General features: G+C 39.8%; 1 protein-coding gene, 1 long non-coding RNA gene and 1 other non-coding gene across 3 annotated transcripts; 1 reads left to right on the top strand and 2 right to left on the bottom strand.

The window, feature by feature from the left end:
- The first annotated feature begins 1851 nt into the window (after positions 1–1851).
- Positions 1852–21676, top strand: cnnm1 (cyclin and CBS domain divalent metal cation transport mediator 1). Its single transcript, XM_028007535.1, has 10 exons — positions 1852–3355; positions 9978–10121; positions 12684–12824; positions 12932–13101; positions 13208–13307; positions 15310–15455; positions 15952–16195; positions 17034–17138; positions 18781–18876; positions 19238–21676. Exons 1-10 carry the CDS (start codon positions 1927–1929, stop codon positions 19321–19323), a joined length of 2661 nt encoding a protein of 886 aa, XP_027863336.1. The 5' UTR covers positions 1852–1926; the 3' UTR covers positions 19324–21676.
- trnad-guc (transfer RNA aspartic acid (anticodon GUC)) lies at positions 6696–6767 on the bottom strand. The gene has a single exon. It is a non-coding gene; the product is annotated as a tRNA-Asp (tRNA).
- LOC114138324 (uncharacterized) lies at positions 9958–11289 on the bottom strand. The gene is made up of 2 exons (XR_003594188.1): positions 11195–11289; positions 9958–10114 (listed from the first exon to the last, which is right to left on the bottom strand). It is a non-coding gene; the product is annotated as an uncharacterized LOC114138324 (long non-coding RNA).
- Positions 21677–21745: the final 69 nt, after the last annotated feature.

Below are 21745 nucleotides of genomic sequence, written 5' to 3'. Positions count from 1 at the left end.
TTTTATATAAATTGACATTTTTGCATAAGCTCGGTGATGGATGTATCTCCTCTGGTAATTATGAAGGACATACAGGACGTTTACACGTTTCACGAATAGCCCTCATGGTCCGGGGTTTTTACAGGTTTTTTTCCCTCCCGTTTTTTTTTTTTTCTTTTCCTTACTTTCTTTTTTTTGGTGAGTTTTCTTTCCTGTGCAGACCGGTCCCTCCATTTTTTATTTTTTATTTTTTTTAGATGAACAAGTTGTCAAAAACATTACAGCCGGGCGTATACTTGCGTTGCAATCTGGTGTCAGCATACCCTGCCTTATGTGTCGTGATCTAACGATTAATCTCAAGCGACACTAATTTCTTCCTCTCTTCGAAATCCAGATCCAATAAATTTACCCAAAGATCTAGATCATGATAAGAAGCCGATTAGGAGGATGTAGAGTTTTAAAGGACACCTTTCGTTTATTGCTCAACGGGGCTCAAGAGGCTGAAAACTTCACTTCTGTTCATCTCTATAGCTGAAATATGAACGGAAAAAAAATAAACAAATGAATAAATAAAGAGACACTCCTTACACGAATATTTTTTAAAACTCAGAAATAATAAAATTGGCATATGTACAACAGTAACTCAAATCTCAGCAATGCTACCTCGATAATATTCATATTAAACGGCGCTGGTTCCGAGCAAACCACACGTTTTGGTTTTCCAGTATTCTTACAGAGATAGAGCCTCTTCCTAACAGGAACCAGTCCAAAAAGCATTTAATTTTAAACATGGTTTTGATTTTCTTAAAGTGCAGACAGGGAGAATGTCTAAGTAGTTTTCGTCTCCAGTTGATATGTATGATCTAGTTGTGTGTATTTTCATGACTGTGTTCACCGGCATATTTGAAAATAGAGCTGCATATGCGTATGAGGTTTGAGTTGAGGTAGAAGTAGGAAGAGAACAGATCAATTTTGATGTAGAAGAGGATGGGTTAGCTTTAAAAAAAAAGCTAAGATGTTATTTTTTAATTATTCTTTTATTTTGATTTAATTATTTTTACTGCTTTTTGGATATGTTACTTTTATATGGCTATACTTTTATATGGTTTCAGTCATTGAAACGCACTGTCTGAACATGTTCGACATAAAGCCAGCATCTAACTGAATAATTGCTAATAACAACCGCTTTTCTAAGCGTTTAAACTGGTATGTTTGGTGCTCTTCTTAAACTTAGATATCAATAATTATGATCCTGACATTTGCGCTTCTTCTGCTCGCCATCTAATAAAACAGTAATTATAAAAATTCTGACAATGTAATCAACTTTCAGGATACACAATTAATGTTTCTTCCTTCTTCGCCCTTATTCGTTATGAGCAAACTTCCCGCATTTAAAACGGTGATTTATGACGAGCACATAAAACACTTAGATTTAAATCAAACATGTCTCGAGTTTTTTTTAACTTGAACTCTACTAAGCAAATTTTATCCAGTGTTTTGGACAGCGGGTCAAATCTAAACCAGGAGAAATACTGCCATCTAGTGGTTGCAGCATGGGTAGTTTACAGTGTAAGAGCATTTTTAAATACACATGCTTTGTTGCTGCAACATTTTTTTTTAATTATTTTTTTGTTTTTGCATTCTAGCTTAAAATTCTGCGCCAATTTTTTTATTTATTTATTTTTCGGCAGCCCAGCCCAGTTTCAGGCTAAGTGCTGAATCACGTTCATTATTTATGTCAGGGCTTCTCCCTTTCTATTTTTGGAAAAGCGGCAGAAAGGAAGTCGAGCATACGTCAGAATTGGTCATTTTTATTTCAGCTTCCAACTGCCTCCCCTCTCTAACCCCCCCCCCCTGTCTCCCTCTGCAACATACCAGCTGCTCCATCCATCCCATCCGCACACCACGTGACCTACTTCTCCCACGTCCTTCAGTTCATTCAGCACCATGGCTGTGGATGCTGCGGATGATCTCTGCTGCATCCTGCATCCGCGCCGGCTCTCCCTCATCTTTCTCACCGTGATCCTCTCTTTTCTGCCAGCCCCGGCTGTGGCGCTGCTTGGCGTTCGCCCCGAAGACACTCAGAGCGGGGATGTGTCCGTGCAGGACGGGATTTTGAGGGCGACCGAGGGGGCTCGCTTCATGCTGAGGGTTTACTACTCCGAGCATCCTAACAGCGCGAACATCAGCGGGAGACCTGACGCCGCACCTGCAGCTCCGTGGATCGCCTTCATAGAGGAGCCGAGCAGCGGCAGCAAGGATGCGGAGAGGGGACTCCGCTCCAAGGGAGACCCGTGTGAGGAGGAGAGCTCCCGGAGCTCCGACATAGAACTGCTGGGCTCCTTCAGGTCCACCTCAAGTCACAACTCTGTTCTGCTTGAGTTGCTGGCCAAAGACTTGCGCAAAGATGAGGTGATCAAATACTACTCCATGTGTGCGTTTGACGGAGTGAAATGGAAGCACTTCAGGACCAAAGACTTCTGGCTGGCTGTGGTGGAGAGACCTCCGGAGCCAGATGCTTGGCTCCAAGCGGGGGTCTCTGTGCTTTTATTAGCGCTATCTGCCCTGTGCAGCGGGCTGAACATCAGCATGCTGGCTCTTGACCCCGTGGAGCTGCGGGTCCTGCAGAACAGCGGCACAGAAAAGGAGCAGAAATACGCACGGAAAATAGAATCCGTGCGTAAACATGGGAACTACATCCTCTGCACTGTGGTGCTGGGCAACGTCCTCACAAATACGTGTTTTGTGGTGTGGATGTGCCAGATTTTAGGAATGACCGCACTATCGACTACCTCCTGCACTTTGGGGATCTTCTTTATCGGAGAAATATTACCCCACTCCGTTGCGTCCAGGCACAGCCTCGCCATCGCCTCCAAGACTCTTTGCGCCACCCGTTTGCTGATGCTAATTTTCTTCCCCATTGCATACCCGGTGTCCAAGATTCTGGACATCATGCTGCACCAGGAAATCAGCAGCTTTTACACCAGGGAGAAGCTGGTGGCCATGCTGCGCGTCACGGATCCATATCATGATCTGGTCAAGGAGGAGCTGAACATCATCCAGGGAGCCCTGGAGCTGAGGACCAAAACCGTGGAGGATGTCTTGACCCCTCTGACAGACTGCTACATGCTATCATCAGATGCGGTCCTGGACTTTTGCACCATGTCCGACGTGATGCAGAGCGGCTTCACCCGAATTCCGGTCTATGAGAACGACAGGTCCAACATTGTGGACATCCTTTTCGTGAAAGACTTGGCCTTTGTGGATCCGGACGATTGCACTCCATTGAAAACAATCACGCAGTTCTACAAGCATCCCATGCACTGCGTCTTCAGTGACACCAAGCTGGACGTGATGCTGGAGGAATTCAAGAGAGGTAACCCAACTTTAAACCCAGAAAGAGGTCTTGTCTGTGGAAATATTCTGCAAACCTCCCTCTGTGTCTTGTGTTTTCACATGTCCAGAACTTGCGTGACTTATGAGTGAGAAATCAGTGTTAAGTGCATGAGGCGCCACATGTTTGGAGCAGCAGGGAGACATTCTGCCACCTAGGAGTTAAATGTGCTTTGAAGTGACATGCAGTTAAAAACTACATTTTCCTCGCAGAAGTAAATGTATACATCAGTTCACTGGTTTAAAGTGGATCTGCCAGAAAAACACTTTGATCCCCAGAACACTGAAAACCATATGTGAAATGTGAGAATGTGGATATGGTTCAGCCAGAGGTTAGAAAATATTAAGAACCATAATGGAGTTGTCTTAAGAATTTGATGAGAGATATAAGTCATTTTCTCAAAACAACTCTCTGAAACACATCTTGCTGCTTTCCTCATTTTTGTTGTCCTCTTTTCACAATAATAAAAGCTCCACTCATCTACGATACTATGTAGATGTAGTACCCCCCCCAAATTTGTTTCTGCTTTCACTTAATTTTTTATAATCATCAAACAAATGTTAATATCAGACAAAAATAGCCTTAGTAAAACCTTAAGCCTTAGCCTTAAAAAGACAAGCTCTTTTTTAATGAACAGTCAAAATTAATGATTCAACAATAAGAAAGAAACTGGACAAAAACAATTTCCACAAGATACTTGCAATGGCCGAAACCAGTGCTGACCAAAATGAATCATTTCACCATTTGCCAAAAATAAACTGGATGAGCCACAAGACTTTTGGGAAAATATTTGGTGGAATAAGAGGACAGAAGTGGAACTTTTTGCTAATTACATTTGCCATTGCAGGTGGTGCAAATCAGAGATAGTATCTTTTATATATATATATTTAAATATATATATAAACATCATTGCTAAAGTCAAACATGGTGGAAGTAGTGTGATGGTTTGGGGCTGTTTGTCTGATCAGAACCCAGATGTCTTACCACATGAAAAATAAATCCTATAAGAACATACAGAAGGAGAATCTCCAACCATCAGTATGTTATCTGAAGCCCAAGTTCTTTTTTGTCTATTCCTTGGAGTGCCTTAGACAATGTTTGGACATAAATCTGATTGAGATGTACCTGCATGACTATATACAGGTCATTCATGCTGAAAAAACCTCCAATGTGGCTGAGTTAAAACAATTCTACAAAGACATGTGAAGCAAAATTCCTTCCCAGTCATAGTATAATAGACTCACTGATAGACAATAGACAACCTAAATGCTTGATGGCAGATGTTGCCTCAACGGTGGTACAACTGATTATATTCCTGATTATATTATATTCCTTTGTATGGTAGTACTGATTTGAAACATTTGCCTGCAACTAAAGCAAACAGAAACACATTTTCAACAGTCCAAAACAAGTTTACTAAAATGTAAACTTCACTGTCCTATAATGTCAATGTATTTCTGTGACTCAGATCTATTGCCCAAAAAAAATATAAATGCTGACTGATAGTGACACGCTGCCTCTGACAGTGATAGCATCTGTTCACTTTGAAGCAAACATGTCGTAGGACTCCAGTCAGTCTTGAAAATAACATTGAGCATTTAGAATCAGCACTTAAGAGAAAACAGTTCATGCTGCTCCACTTTCAGCATCAAATCAAATTTAGATGATGAGAAGCTACCGGCACAACTGTTATATGAAGATTACAATTTGGAAGCGCATTGCAAAATTATTGATGCCCTTTGAACTTTGCAGACACTAACTCCAATATATTTCATTGGGATTTTATGTGAAAGATAAACACAGGGTAGATAATAATGATGAAGTAGAAAATAAAGTGCTACTTGGTTCTAAAAAAATTCTAATAAAAATCTGAAAACATGGAGCATGCCTGGATTCTTTTGCCCCTGTTCTGTGAAAGGGTTTACGTATTTGTTGGATAACATAAACAGCCTAATGGAGACCAAGGAACACACCAGGCAGGCCAGGGGCAAAGGTATGGAAAAGTTTGAGCTTTGAACGTCTCACAAAGCGTTGCTTAATCAGTCATCTGAAAATGGAAAAAGTATAACTACAAACCTACCTGGCTGTCCCCAAAGCTGACAGGCAGGTCTGGAAAAGCATTACTGAAAAAGTCCATGGTATGCCTGGGCAAGATGTTACCAAAATTGAATCTTTTGGTCAAAAAGTATAATCTACTAGGCTGCTATGTTATAGGTAAATGCATATATGTCAAAATTGAGAATCTGTCTTAGCAGTACAGCTGAATTTGAAGCTATAATTGCAGCAAACTCTAGTGATTCTACAAAGTGTTGATTGATGGGAGCTAAGTACATGTTCATTCTACACGTCAGCTTTTTATTTGGAAGCTAGAAAACCATGCATGTTACTTCCTGCATAGTGGCGCACTATTTTGTGTTGGTCTGTCTGTCACATAAAACCCAAATTATATGCAATAAAGTTTGTGGTTGTAATTTGAAAAAAGTTCAAACGATATGAAACCATTTGCCTTACACTTTAAGTCTGTTTTAGTTTAACAGAGTTCAACATTTTGATTGATGACACCATCCAGTTTTGACAGTTTGTCACTTAGAAGGGCAAGAGGTCAGCTCAAAATTTATATGATGACCCATTGGTTGACATATGACCTGTGGGGATTCAAGTTGTGTAAATGTCAGAGTTATGGAAGGCAAAGTCCAGATTCACCTTTATATGTCTATAATATGCTTAAATTTCAACCCACTGTGCTTTTAAAATCCTTCATGAAAAATTCAGCTGCAACCTCTTGCTCTTCTTCTCTCCAGCTTCTCTCTGTTCTTTCAAGGATTAACACTTCCTGCTGTTCAGGAAGCTTGGCTGGAAGCCGTAAGGATGTCTCGCTGAGCAGGGGTCGGGATGTTGCTTCGAGCAGAGAATGAAAATGTCATCAGCAATTTAAAAAAGCATAAGTGAGAACAGCATGAATAAATGTCTGGAGAAACGTTAACCTTTTTTGTTGTTTCCTCTCAGATTCACAGGTTAAGCACTGTTTGCACAAAGTGTGTTTGATTTCAGTCTCAGCATCATGTTGAAATCTTTTGTACATTACAAAAATATTTTGGCTACATTCATAAAAAATGGTACCTAAACTTAGAAACTTTGCAAGTAAGTTTTGTTTTGTTTAAGATAGATTTCTGTTAAAATTTGTCAATGCAAATAAACTTGCCTTGCCATGGTTATAGTGTTTACATTAAACAGCTATATATATATATATTCTTTTATTTAATCAGGTAAACCCCGTTGAGATCTAGATCTCATTTTCAAGAGGGACCTGAAACAAACTTTACTCCCCGTCGGGGAATCGAACCCCGGTCTCCCGCGTGACAGGCGGGGATACTCACCACTGTACTAACGAGGAGAATAGCTATTTCAAATGTAAACAAGTCTTGATGGTTAGGATGCATCATCAGGCCAATCGTGTAAATTATATAATTCTCTATAGAAAGACAAGAAAACGCATGACTCTGAAAGATTCAAAGTATATTTTGATGCAGATCAGCATTGCGTCTACTGCTGATAGATTGTTGCCACCAGAACTTCAAAACTTTAGCAATGCCATCATGAGACAAGGACGATTTTTATATCCAAGAGGGTGTGTTTGGTTGTTCCTCAGAAAAAAACAACAATTTTGTTTGTTTTTTTGATGAACGTTACAGTTTGAGATTGGATAACTTTTGATGCTGAATGTAAGTGAATGCAGTTGAGTTAGTTGTACCAGTCCTGAATACTAGTTTATGGAATGTGTCTGTAACAGTTAAATGAACTTTAAATGATTTTGACTTCTATGTCAGATGTTCCCAATTTTAAACAAATCTACATAATGTAAACTTAAGCTGAACTCAGTTCAAGAACCAACATTCAACAGATGACATATTAAGGCATTTTACAAACATGTTCAATTCATATCCTAACTACTTTAAAAGAAACTAGACTTCTGCTGACGAAACTTCTGCTAGAACCAGGTGAAGTGTGGGTTAGTTACCATAGTAGGTGCCATAGAATTGCACAAAAATCCATGAGAGACGACGGAGTCCCTGCTCGAAATTCCGTGAAAGAGGTGTACGGAGCCTCGTGCCGGAAGCCCGTTGAAAGGCTGTTTACATCGTTTTAAACTGTGTGATTGTGAGCGGGAATAAAAATACCAATAGGTATTCCGTTCCATATAACACACTAGGAGTGTTACCGGTAAACCTTTTATGGATGCAAAAGCAAGAACCCCCACTTGATGACTTTGCGTTTCTGTGTTTGATATGATGTAAAGCACTTTAAAATGCCTTGCTGCTGAAATGTGCTATACAAATAAAATTTGATTTGATTTTGGGGAAGTGATTCATGTGACCCTAAAGGACCCATTAGTGACCCCAACAGCCCAGTTAGGGGGATTGCTTCCACTAAAACTTGGCCTGACACTGCTTACACACAAAAGGCTTATAGAAACAGGGGTGAAACACCGTGCAATTTATATGGAAACTATTTCAGTTCAAATTCAGGTTAGATTAGTCAATAAATTCATCTCAATCAAAAAGTCATCTTCAGATTGAGTTACATACAATATACAGTCAATCCCTATTAAATTCAGAGTTAATGACAATAGATTAAAAGAGATTTCTCTAAGTCCTAAATATTGCATCAGATAACTGTTTCCAGCAGTTCTTCAAAATTATACTGTTTTTTTGGAATAAGCATTTTCCATTTAAAAGTTTAAAATAGTAAAATAAAAATGTTTACGGGGGGCAAAAAGCAACAAAACATAAATGTATGATTTAAATACAAAGGTATTCATAAGAGTAAAAGACACTGGATTCCAAAACGTGTTAGCAAGAAGGATTCCCACAAAAAATATATATTAACCAACTAAAGTAAACAGCAAATTAAGATAAGTGAAAACTGTAAAAAATAATTCCTGAAAAGGATATTGGATTAAAAGTTTATTGAAAATACAGGCATTTTACATTTTATTTGAGATGTACAAATGTATTTCTAAACAAAAAATATCTAAAACATGATCATTTTACACATATCACTGTTTTTATATATATATATATATATATATATACAGTATAGTTTATATTTTTATTGATAAGCCATAAGTGCATGAATCATCATTAGATTTTATTTACTTTCGGTTTAACTTTTTCTGTGGTATTGCTGTTACTTTTATACGAACATTGTTCATGCATGAGTAATTTTAACACATAATACAAATGAAACTCCGTTAGACCAAATACAACTTAGAGATATACAAAATTTAGTTTTAACTAAATTTTTTTTCTGCAAGTTGTTTTATTTGCACATCCATAAACCTTTTGAAGCATCTCCTTCTCCTCATAGGTGTTATTTTGCAGAAAATTTATTTAAAAAAAAGCACAACCTAAAAGAACAGATGATTTACAAAAATAGTCTGCAGGAGTCTGGGAAACTGCTGGAGCAGAAGCATTTGTGAAAAGAACATTTACGGAGGACCCAGTTTCACCCCAGGCATGTGTGTCTGCGTGCGTGAGCATGCCGAATGTGTGTCGCTCTGCAAGAGTATTATGTAACACGTGAATGATGTAATGCAGTTCCTGGGAACATCAGCTGCTGAGAACAAACCCTACTCTGCATCACCTGAGCTCTGAGAGCAGCCTTGCTGTCTCAGCTAATCTCACACAGCCACAGTCTGATGTGTGAAGATGGCTGCCTGTCAGTCAACCTCATTTTTTTTTTTTCTCTTGTTGGACTGGATTAAAGCATTCATTTTATCCTCTGGCAGCGATCCCCTAAATCAGCCTGTCTCCTGCAGTTTCAGCTTCTAAGTATGGCTGGAGACTATTTCATGAAATCTGTGTCCAAATAACGTTGTAAATTTGGTTAGGTAACATTACCAAGTTACCAAGCTTGGTACCAAGGCAGTTACCAAGCTGCCTTTTTTTTTTTTTTAAGTTTGAATATCTGCATTGAAGCAGCAGCATATTAAAATAATAAAAAAAAAACATTAAAAATTGTTGCCTCTGACATTTGTCCTGATTTTTTCTCCTTGTGATGTTCAAAGGTTGTGGCAACATCGAGTTCTTGTCACATTCGGTTTGCAGATGCAGGGATGCTGCAGGCTAGTTGTGTCACTGTGTCTCACAGGCTTGTTGTGAGTGGGGGTTTGAAGTAGGAGGTTTGCTCATGAGTGCACACAGCACCCATGCATTGTGCTCACAGAGGTGACAGCAGCAAAGGCAGTTAATTTGACAGATGCGGGCATCATCAGTTGGATTGTGTAATCTCAGCGTTTTACATAAGGGGGTTGAGGTCTTACAAACTGCCAAAATGTCTCCGGACCGATCGCCTGTCCAGTCTGAGAACACATAAGCCCTGGTGCTGAATTTATTTAAAACTAGACCTCTAAAGTAGATCCCTTCTTACATGCTCTTGTTGTCTCAACAGTCTGTGTTGATTTTCATCTTGACCAGTTGGAGGCTGTTGACTGAGAGCTATTTTTAATCCAGTGACGTTGCCTCCCCGGCCCCATTGCATGAGCAGTTTTCAGCTCAGCTTCACTTTCTAAAGTGAAGCTGTTTTTTTTTTTTGACAAATGCAGGGAAGTCTCACCTGGCCGTGGTGCAGCGGGTGAACAGCGAAGGCGAGGGGGACCCTTTCTACGAAGTGATGGGCATTGTAACGCTGGAGGATGTGATCGAAGAAATCATCAAGTCTGAGATTGTGGATGAGACAGACCTGTACAGTACGTAGAAAAACACTTTCAGATTCACAGCTACTACAATGTTTAGTGCCGTTTTATTGTTCCCACTTATATGAAAAATATCCCCCCTCACGTCTTTATTAGATACACTTCACTAGTAAGGGGCTGAACCAAGTTTCCCTTAAAACTTAGTGACATTAGATTCAACAAGGTGGCAAAATACTTAAGTTTCTGGTCTATGTTGGCAAGACAGCATGTTGCAGCAGATTTGTTATCTGCACGCTTGTGATGCCAATTTCCGACTCTACCAAGTCCTGAATAGACTATTAGATTGAAATCTAGTAACTGTGGAAGCCATCGGAGGAAAGAGGACTCATCTGGCTCACAAAGCCAAATCAAAATCATAGCTGTATGACGAGGTGTATCATCTTGCTAAAAGTAACCATCAGAAGATGAGGTCACGAAGAAATGGACAAGGTCAGCAACAATATTCAGGCAGGTTGTGGTGTCTAGATAAAGTTCTGGCGATGTCATCAGATAATTGCAGCGGAAACAGACACTCACTGACTGTTCTTAGACAGGAGTGGAACATGGGTTGCTCTTCATCTGCTGTATCCCATTTACTTCAAGTTGTTTGAACATTAAGAAAAAAAAAAAAAAAAGTGTTTTGCACACCTTGGTTGTAGTTACTGTTGCAACCTTTTCATCTCAAACCAGTCTGTCTATTCTCCTAAAACTGACAGCTCAAAATGTTTTGTCCACACAACTGCTGCTAACTGGCAACTTTCTTTTTTCAAACCATTATTTGAAAATCAAAACTAGGGTTGTGTGTAAAACTCTCAGTAGATCAGCAGTTGCTGAAATACTCAGACAGCCCATCTGGCGTATACAACCGTGCCATATTTATCTCTTTGACTGTAAGGACACTCAGTGGGGACCCGGAAATTCAACCACAGACAGGAGTTTGGAAAGGAAAAATCAAGTTTAATTAAATTTTCAGATACTGGTTGCAGCTCAGGATGTGGTCGTCAAACACAGCACTGAGAAGAGAGGGGAGAAGGCTGGTGATGCACTGATAACAGAGGGGTAACTTAGAAATGTTCAGCTTAACTGACCTGTAGTGCAGTGGACGGGTGGAGCAGAGAAACCAGGAAGAACAGGCTGCTGTGGAACCAATGAAATACTCCACAAGGAGATCCACGAGGCAACACCCAGGGCAGGGGTGGGCAATCCTGGTCCTCGAGGGCCGGTGTCCTGCAACTCTTGCAAGTCTCTCTGGTCCAACACACTTGAATCCAGCAGCTGAATCACCTCCCAAGTGCAGTCAGGTTCTCCAGAGTCCTGCTAATGACCTCATTATTTGACTCAGGTGTGTTGAAGTGGAGATGCATCTAAAAGTTGCAGGAGTCCGGCCCTCGAGGCCTGGAGTTGCCCACCCCTGACCCAGGGACTAGGACGATAATCAGGCAGAGGTCATACACGGGAGGGCAGAGAGAGCAAACTTAGCTTGTGGGGCAGGCAATACTCGGTGGTCGTGAGGCAAAGCTTGGGTCAGGGTCCAGAAATCCAGAACAGTTGGGATCCGTGAAGAGCTTGGCAGGGGGAGGGGGGTCAATCTGTGGACAGAAAAGGGTCGAAGAAACACTGAAGGCTTGGAAGAAAACGCTGGATCTCTACTGGCTCATGGCTGTTGATAATCTGGCAAGGAGGCTGAGAGGTGTCTAAGGTGGAACAGGTAAGCAATCAGCAGGCGTGGCAGGTGAACTGAATGAGTGTTTAAGCACAGCATGGACAGGACAGAACATGAATCGTGACATGGACACCTTTTCTTCCCCGTTCTAGTGCTGAATTCAAGCTTTAGCAATTGTCATCACCATATCTATATTGTCCAAATTCAGCAACTTAGCCATGTGATTGGCTACGTTGCTGCTTCCTTAAGCAAGTCGTTGACTGGTGTACAAAATAAAGTGGTCAGTGAGTATATATTTCTGTTTTGTAAAAATGGCTGTTCAAGACAGACTATATTCACAAACGTATCTTGAAGCTCCTGAAGATCACTGAGTTCAGATGTTACAATCACTTTTGTGACTACAGGTTTATACAATACATCACGTAGGAATGCAGTCCGCTTTCATTGGCATTCATGAAACAATGGGTCACTCTCAGAGGTTCATTAAATTCAAGCTCATAATATTTTCATGATAGGACCCTCCACTTCTCCACAGCCCCTAAATTTGCTAATCAAATTATTGATTCCATCCCCTCCTGCCTGAGTTTTCCTGCTCCTTTCTGATACATAATTAATTAGTGCAAATAAATGACCCCAGCTCAGTGATATGCCCCATAATCCGCTCATTTTTAATTGGCTGGAAAAGCTCTCAACAGTGAGGCCTTTAAATGCCAAACACACTCCAATTCATATCTAATCCAGGCTTCACTGATGCTTCTACAGCTGAAGCACCAAAAAACTGCTTTTAGAAGCAACGTATGTAAATGTTATACCGTTTTTCTTGCAGTGCTTTGTGTAAGTACTCATGCCTCTTGATAAATCTGCAACATAGGCTGTGTTCTTCTTAAAACATGCTACTAATTTTTGATTCATAGCTGACAATCGGACCAAGAGACGAGTGTCCCACCATGAGAGAAAGCAACAGGATTTCTCTATCTTCAAGCTAGGAGAAAATGAGCTGAAAGTGAAGATTTCTCCCCAGCTGCTGCTTGCCACACACCGTTTCTTAGCTACAGGTAATATTTAACACAGCAAGAAAAGAAGAGATGCTTAAAACCAAGTATTTGTCTCTTGTTTTCGTGTGGTTCTCACACATGTGTGGTTGTCTGAATTTGCTTTGTAGAAGTGGAGCCGTTCAGGTTGTGTCACCTGTCGGACAAGATCCTGCTGCGCCTCATCAAACACCCGAGTGTCGTGCAGGACCTGAAGTTTGACCCCAAGAACAAACACGCTCCTCAACACTATCTTTATCAGAGAAACAAACCAGTTGACTACTTCATCCTCATTCTGCAGGTGACGTTCACTTCCCCGCTATCACAGCTAGCTGACTAATGTAAACCATGACCACATGAAAACGAACTGCTTTGGCCTAATCTATATACATGTATTATTGATGCAGGGACGGGTGGAGGTGGAGATCGGAAAGGAAGCTCTTCGGTTTGAAAATGGAGCCTTTTCCTACTATGGCATGCCAGCGCTTATCCCACCACTGCCAACTGGTAAGTAACATGTTCCAGTGAACCTGCTGCCACAGTGATAATAAAAGCAGCAGAAAGCAGACTTTGGCAAAAGACTGCAGCAAAAGCAGAGGATGTTTTTCCTGTCTTAATGCCACCCAGCGTCTGTCAGGCTGCAGCAGAAGCCGTGGGAAGAAAGTAATTAAGGGAAGTGTTTTTAGAGAATTTCCCAGTGGAAGGACATGACCTGCAGAAGATTATATGAAATCCAGCTAAGACTGCGAATCAAGCAGAAATCCTGCCGTACAGACGCTCTCCCTCTGATCTCTTGTGGAGGTTTTGAGCTCATTTTAAATGTCTGATCCTCAAGTTGTGCCTAATACCATTTGTAAGCTTCTACTAAATATTAAAAAGTCCTATCTTAGGAGATTATGTGTTAAAAACTTCGCACTTAAGCACATGCTGGTGGATAATATCCTGAGACGCATCTTCAGTTTTTCTTGTGTTTGCTTGATTGACTCACTTCCTTGACATGAACTTGACAAAATGTTTCCAATGACTAGGACACATAGCTGCTGACTAAATTCAAAAATTGTGTATCCTTAAAGATCACAAACTGATGCATTCTGTTTCAATCAAATATATATTTCTGGGACCAGAATTAAAAGGAGACAACCTTCCCTTATCTTAAGTTGTCTAGATTTGAGTTAAAGCTAAGAAAACATTCTGGTAGCATGGCAGACACCATAGGCAAAATAGACAGATGCAGGGATGTAATGAAGAGATCTTCGTTACTGGGACTATTTTACTGAAATCACTGTATAGCATTTTTTAAAGTATTTTTTGCTCTTTATTAACACGCACTTTATTTAGCATTGCACTTTAAGCATAGATTTGCACATCAATAACAATTTGCACACAAAAAGTTTTAATTGTGTTTTTAGAAATTAGCATGTAGCCTTTTGTTCTGGGCTCTGCACAGCTGCTCCTCATTGATGAGTGAGGTGGTTGCCTGTGGAGGGAGGATAATTGTTACTCAGAGCAATGAGCTACTGGTGGGTAAAGCTGAGCAAATGTGTTGTGCATAATCTGTTAGATGTGGAGTGCTAATGTAGAGCAACTCACCTGTCTTTTCTGTGTCCTCTCCAGGGTGTTTGGACAAATACTGCCCCGGGGGTCCAGACACTATATATAGTCTCCGGGAGAGGCCATTGAAAAGTGTGTGTGTGTTTGAATTGTTTATGGGTTTTGTGGTGTTTCATATGGTGTAATGATAAAATATAAAATATTTATAAAAAGTAAATGGAAATGTTTGTATTTAGTAAATGAATTGAGATTGCCCTGTGAATTAAAGGTGGTTTGATCCGTCACAGCTGGGACTATTTAAGACTGCAGTTTCACCTGTGAAGTGTTGTTGATTCTGTATGAAGAATAAACCACTGCTGTTTTCCACCTGACTCTGCCTCAAAGCTTCATCCTCACTGTAAAATCCAACCGCGAAAGGCTACCTTGTTACAAGGAATATTTCAGCAGGATTTAAAAGCTTAAAAACAAATGAACCTCAGTCATTTCTTCAGGAATTCCAGAATCTGTCTGCCAAGAGAGACGGAGGAGGAGATAAATCATAATCGGGCAGGTAGCGTCAACGATGCAATCTGAAATAGAAATCTACAAAATGTTGGTAGCAGTATCATTTTGTGGGGAGTGTTTTTCCTTAAAGTATGGAAATGTGCTTTGGAAGGATGAATATGTTGAGAGTTTCAGTATTTTTGGTAGACAGAGACTGGCAGTTTCAGTGCTCTCAAAGATACTGACAAATACCAAGAGAAGGGTCTAGGTATTATTTGAATTGAAATATGAATATATATTTCTAAATTATTTTAAAATGTTCATTTCATTGCCCTGCGATGGACTGGCGATCTGTCTAGGGTGTACCCTGCCAAGGACAATCAATGGATGGATCGGAGTTGCTCGTGCATAAACTCGGGTCAGAGCATGAAAACAAGACACAGTTTATATGTATATCTTCTGCATTTCTTTGCAGTCCACAGATACAGCTCTCGAAGCAGCGGCCTGAACCAGTCAGACTTGTTACTGAGCGGGGGCAGCTTGGGGCAGCTCACAGCGGGCGGAGGGGCCTATTTACCAGACTACTCAGTGCGGCAACTCACAGACCTGCAGATCATCAAGGTTCGAGAGCTTTAAGCAAAACACAGAAACACAAGAAAATAAACACTATTACTATTCACTAAAGTAAACCTCAGTTTTCCCTTCATTATATCCTCAATTAAATCTCTAATTTCCTGTACATTAAGGGTAATAACTTAGGATCATGAGCAAGAAACCACATTTTTAAGCTCCTCTGAATTTTGAATAATGTGCACTTCTTCCCTGCTGCAGAATTTGCCTTTGATACGTCCTAATCGTGGATTTTGACTTAACGCAGACATCCTGTCCCTCAGTCTTTCCTCCCCATAGCCTCTTACCCCTAATCACCAAGGATAATTGAGCTCCATTTCAAGCAGGACCATATTGGCTTCATGTGGCGGATATGCCCTCTCTTTTAACCCAATCTTCTTGTTCTGGAAATATGGTCCCGATTTCAGTCAATGGCTTGGCTTGAGAGTGTGTAAAGGCAGCCATGCATGCAAACATAATGATAATAGTTGTTCTCTACATGGCACAGATCAGCAAGAACCATTACCAGAATGCCATGACAGCCACCCGGATGGACAGCACTCCTCAGACCCCCGATACTATGGATCCTGACATTAAAGGGAGACCCCCAGGCCCAGAGGCTCGCTCAAACAGCATCGCTCTCCCACTAATGAGCACACACACTCGACTGGGGCTGGCGCGCTTTGCACACCTCCATCCATACGGTGGCCTTCACAGCACCTCCCAGCTCAACGAGAGAAACCGCATTGTTCGTGAGTTCCTCACCTGCTTACGTTGCAATAATTCAACTCAGACAAAAAAGGGTAGGTAGTAAAGATATGGAGGTAATTAACTCCATAAAAGTGTACTGGAGTGATGTTAGTCCAGAAGTCATTACTTTTTAATATATTTTTAGACTAGGCAAGTGTATTCATACAGCCCTATTCATATTCAATTTAAAGTCTTAAAGGAAAATAGAGGAGCAAAGCGGAAAATATTGCGCTACGAGCAAGAAATACATTAAAATAACAATACCACCATAAACCAGAAAGAAAAAGAACAAACTGTTGCGAAAAGACAAAAAAATGTTAGTCTACATATGTTTTGCCTTTACAAAAAGCTGATGTATACAGTGATGAAATTGATTCCTAGTTTAGAAGAACAATTAGTTTCTACAACTCTTAGTTTGTTTTCAAGCTGGACATTTCTTTTGGAATTGTGGCCCAGATGTTTTAGTTTAGTCTCATTAGGCCAAGACATGCTTACCCACAAGGATTTGGGATATTTTAACAAGACCTGGATGTTTCCTCTGGGTGATGAAGGCACATGTCTTGCAACTGTATGACTTGGACATAAGATGCAACAGAGGTGACGACTGTCAAATGAAAAACATGTATTTATATAATTCTTTCCACTTGTAGTATCTCTATTTAATAGAAATTTTAGTCTCTTATCCTAAATCTTTTGCTCTTATATTTAATATTTCACTGGACTATATAAACGTACATTAAATGGTAAATGGTAGGTTCTTTACCTCCCTCTAGAAGCAGAGTCTAAAGACCTGCAGGTTTACTGGCATCTCTTTTATTGAACATTTTTCCCTCCAAACAGGCAGTAAATCTGATGGGCAGAGGAGTCCAAATGATACAGTGTTCCTTCGCATGGATGAGATTCCTTACATCCATGAAGACCGACCGGAAAGTTCTGCTGACAATGGTAAGCAGGCTGCTGACCCTTTGAGGCTGCTTTTCAAAATCTGTATGTATTAATGGTTCATTTTGAAGCCCATGATTTTTAGGTTGAGTGAGGGGATAATAGCATTGTTTGAGCTTTATCTATGAAATGTCTCAGTCAGTGCAATTAAATACATGAAAAATGTACATTTAAGACCAGTTAGCACTAGGGCTGTTGTAAATTATTATTTTAGTAATTCAGTAATCTATCGATCATTCTGGAGATGACTCAAGTAATTCAATAAAAAGCTTTTTGATTAAATGAAATATTGGTAAATACTGCCTTAACAGATATCAACACCTACCCAAATACTCATATTTGTGCATTCCTACAATTACTTTTTTGTAGTTTATAAAATTAACTTGTAACAATAATCCAAAAATCTCAAATTATATATTCAATGTAATAAAAAATCAGCAGGTTCACAAAAACACTTCTTAAAAATGTCACTATTACAGTTTATAGTTTATGAATTCATCTTAAGTCAATTTATTAGATAAACTCTCACTTTACCCAGCATTAATATCCATCCGGGTGGCTGTCATGGCATTCTGGTAATGGTTCTTGCTGATCTGTGCCATGTGTACAACTGGATTTGGCTCCTTCGTCACACAGAGGAAAAACACACACCAACTATGTTCCGCCACGATGTGCTCCACAACCCATTTGTTGCGACCGGGATGGCAGGACATTTATTTTCCGGTTCATCCTTAAAGCTACACTTATCTTACTCATCAGCTGCAGCTGCCCACTGTGTTCTGCATGTCTCTGCTCCACCTGTATGCATTCGGCCGCACTCTTTGGCACCGTTCGCTCTGAACCAGCCACTGTGCAGCAGCTCCAGAAAGAGAAAGGTTATCTCTTACATGTATTGCACCAGTCATTTCAAGGATGTCTACTAGCCTCCCCAAAAAATATATAAAAACCCAGACAACATTGACGTCAATCCATGAAATATCCCTCCCTTTTCTGCACAGCAGCTGCCTGCCCTCTATCTGCATTTGGGTCAAACACTAGACTGTTTTGTGACATCAATTAATCAATTATGAAACAAAACGAAGAGCAAAAGTCAAATCGCAAATTGTTGTTTTGTCTTGTTTAAATTGTTCACTTTGAAAATAAATAAGATAAAAAAATGTATTGACAATTATTTTAATATCAGACTTTTTAAGGGTCAACAATTTAGTATTAAATCAGTAGTCTACATAACTGGAATGTTGTTGGTGCGATTCCAGGTTCTTCTACCACCATTTTGGTGTACCTTTGAGCAAGAAACTCAAGAATAAATTGCAAACTGACCTGCAGATTTGTGACTGCATCTTATAAATAGTTGATTATCAGCATGGTTGAAACGAGGTATATAAGTTCAGTTAACTTCTTTAGGGTGTGATACCATTTTTTAAAACTGTACTACAAGCTTTACCCTTGTGTTTTTATAAAGAATGTTTAACAACATTAGTGGAGCTACTTCCACTAATACATGGTACGTGTAATACATACTTGGTACGTGTAATACTCGTACCAAGTATTACAGGTCTACTGCTATAAGTTAAAGTAATTTTGAGCATTTTTCCCCATCTGTGTGAGATTTCATTAATGAAGAAATCTCTCATGTTTGTTACAGATGTGCCTACAGAGCCGTCCACCTCCCCCTTCATCAGCTCCCTGTCCCTGTCCAGCTCAGAGGAGAACATAGGAAAGAAGCTCCTGCGTAAACTGAGTGAGTGAACGGTTTGTCGTGAGCTCCGTGCCACAGCTCACCCACACATGCTGTCAGATGTGCCTGAACTTTTCTGTCAGCCACAGCAATAGTCCCGAGCGTCTCCTAGCAACAGATTACGTGTAGTGTCCCTGTAAAGCAGCCCACCACTTTCTGTCGAGCAGCTCCTCCAAATGCAGCTGTTCTTGCTGGCACAGATTTGTGACTCATTTTTTAAAAATAATTTAGTCATTTTTTGGCATCGGATGAGTTTCACGCCAGTTTGAGTCGGATACAAAATGGAATACTATGCTTAATCTCAGCTGTGGCATCTGGAGAATACATGTATGTCAACGATTACCATGTTCTCCTCTGTTTCTAGGTAACAAGAGGAGGAAAAAGTCTCGAGAAGGAGAAAAGAGTTTGGAGGAGGAGGAGGGGTCAGAGCAGCCATCGGTAACAAGCTAGTCCAACAAAATTAAGGAGGAGGGATAAATCATGCACACCCGTCCTCTTGTTATTCCCTGGACACCCTGTGTACCTAAAAGTTATTTGAACTTGTTCAACTCTTCTTCACCCACTTATAAATCCTCAGGACCCCTGGATACATTTGCCCTCTTTTTGCCTGAAAAAAAAAAAATAACTTGATAGGACTTACTTTAACAACACATCTGACAAGTGAAATCTTTCAGCAGACTGCATGGGCTTCATTCAGTTTTATCCACTTTCTTGGTGCAAATCTTCTCCATGCTACCTTTTAATGGTGGGTATATTTACAATGTTGAACAAAATACCTTACACTGAAATACCAAAACATCAAAGTATGAAACAGGGTTTACTTGAACAAACAAAAAAGTGTTTGGTAATTATTTTTTCATTATTATTGATACAGTGCGGTCGTTTCCACATTCTAGAAAATGTCTGTGAAAGAAGCTTATGGTGTTGCCAAATAGGGGCCCGACTACTGCCAGCACAACTGACAACACAAGGCGAAAGAGAAAAAGGCCACCAAACAGGAGCACAATTTTCACATAGCTTCTTAAAAAGCCATAAAATTGCCAATTTTCCGTCTGATTGTAAAGAAATGAGGTAAAAGTTTAAAAAAGAGAGCAAAGTTTCTTTAGTTTATATCTATATGGAAGTGTCAACATTACCAATGTATGTGATACAAAAATAACAATGCAAGTCATAAAAAAATGCTTTAATTGCCTAGATTCATGAGCACATTACATCCTTTTCTAGATGCTATCTTCTAACTGAAATGCTTTTTCTACATAAACACTATATTTACTTTTCCCGTCAAAACATTCCCGGCTGTCAACAAGTAGCCAAATGGGCACAACTGCAATAATTCTACCCAACAAACATCCTCAACTTCCTACTGACTTGATCGCATCCAGTAAAACTGAGTCTTGGGAATTTTATCACCTGCTTATAGCCAAATGTAGGGGAGCTTTAGATTTCAATATTGTTTTTTATCTGTGCCAGTCACTAAAGCTGTATACACCACCTAAATAATAAGCTCAAAGGGTGTAGGGATTAGGGATCTCTGGATCTGGGGATTCAAACAGATAGCTGCTGCAGTGCTATCAAATGTATTCACACCCCTTGAATATAGTTTAATATGTCACAACCAGAACCTGTTCAGATTTTATTTGATAGTGCGACTCAAAGAAGTGCACAACTATGAAGTTTCAGACTGAATCTTATTTTTTTTATTTTTACAAATGTATTTGGTGACCAATTAAGGTAATTAGACTGGGTTTATTTAATAGTATCAAAATAAAGGGGGTTGAATGCAACTGGTTGTTATTGTCCCTATATATTTCTTTAAAAACTGATTGAAAAACAAATTTCCTCTTACTTCACAATTATGAGGTGAAAAATTACTATGTGAAAAAAATAATAAATCATATTGAAGTATGTGGTTGTAACATGACAGAGCATGGGCAAAGAGGTATGAATACATTTGGAAGTGACTGTATACTTGCATGTTTGTTTCTGCTCCTTGTACTGTAACCCTGCAAAGGTCCTGTTTCTCTTATGCATGCTAATGTAAAAAGAAACTAACCTCCCTGTGAAAGTGAAGTCTGCAGTTAGTCTAAGTAGATTTTATAAGTCTGACAAACACTGCAGGCTAACATTTAACACAAAGTACCTTCATATAATAGAGAAACTTTAATGAAAAGGCTTCTTTAGGAGCTCATAATAAGGCACAGGAGGACAGAGGTCATTTGAAAGACATGCCAGTGAACTTACTCAGATAATCCTACATTACTGCAATAATGAAATGGTATGGGTTTTTTTAAAAATAAGAGCAGATTTAGGTTTAATATTTGCTGATCTGTATTTTGAAATTGTGCCAGGATCACTGCCAAACAGAGCACAGGCAGAGATTTCAGTGACGGAAGCAATTGAATCCACACTGACGTCAAGTCAACGCCCCCCCTGTTCACCCTCTTCAAACGCAGGAGATGTTTGGAGACGCTCCCTGATTTAATTCATTCTGCGGGGGACAACAGTGTAAGTACAAAGGATCCTGCACAGCTAAGCTACTCGGAGTGATCTGGCAAGCGCAGGATACTCAGGGGTAAAAGTGTCCTGATCCGACAGCTGACTCAGACAGAGAGGATTTGAACGTGGCGTAAAATGCTTTTAGAGAATTTATACATTTGTTGGGACTGGTAAAAATGTTTTGGATTAAAAAAAGAATGAAAGTTAGGTTTTGCTATGTAAAATCCAAATGACTATATGACGATGTAAAGAAACATATCATTTGATCTAAATGAAAGATTATATTAATAAATTTACTAACCTGTTACTCCTGCAATGTTTGTTTTGTTCCCGTTGTTTAGCATTATCAATTTAATTTCCTACATTTTTATGATAT

This window comes from Xiphophorus couchianus, chromosome 22 (genome assembly GCF_001444195.1).
Source record: "Xiphophorus couchianus chromosome 22, X_couchianus-1.0, whole genome shotgun sequence".
Taxonomy (NCBI): Eukaryota; Metazoa; Chordata; class Actinopteri; order Cyprinodontiformes; family Poeciliidae; genus Xiphophorus; species Xiphophorus couchianus.
Note: the sequence above shows the minus strand (reverse complement) of the source record. Positions and strands in the feature narration are given on the sequence as shown.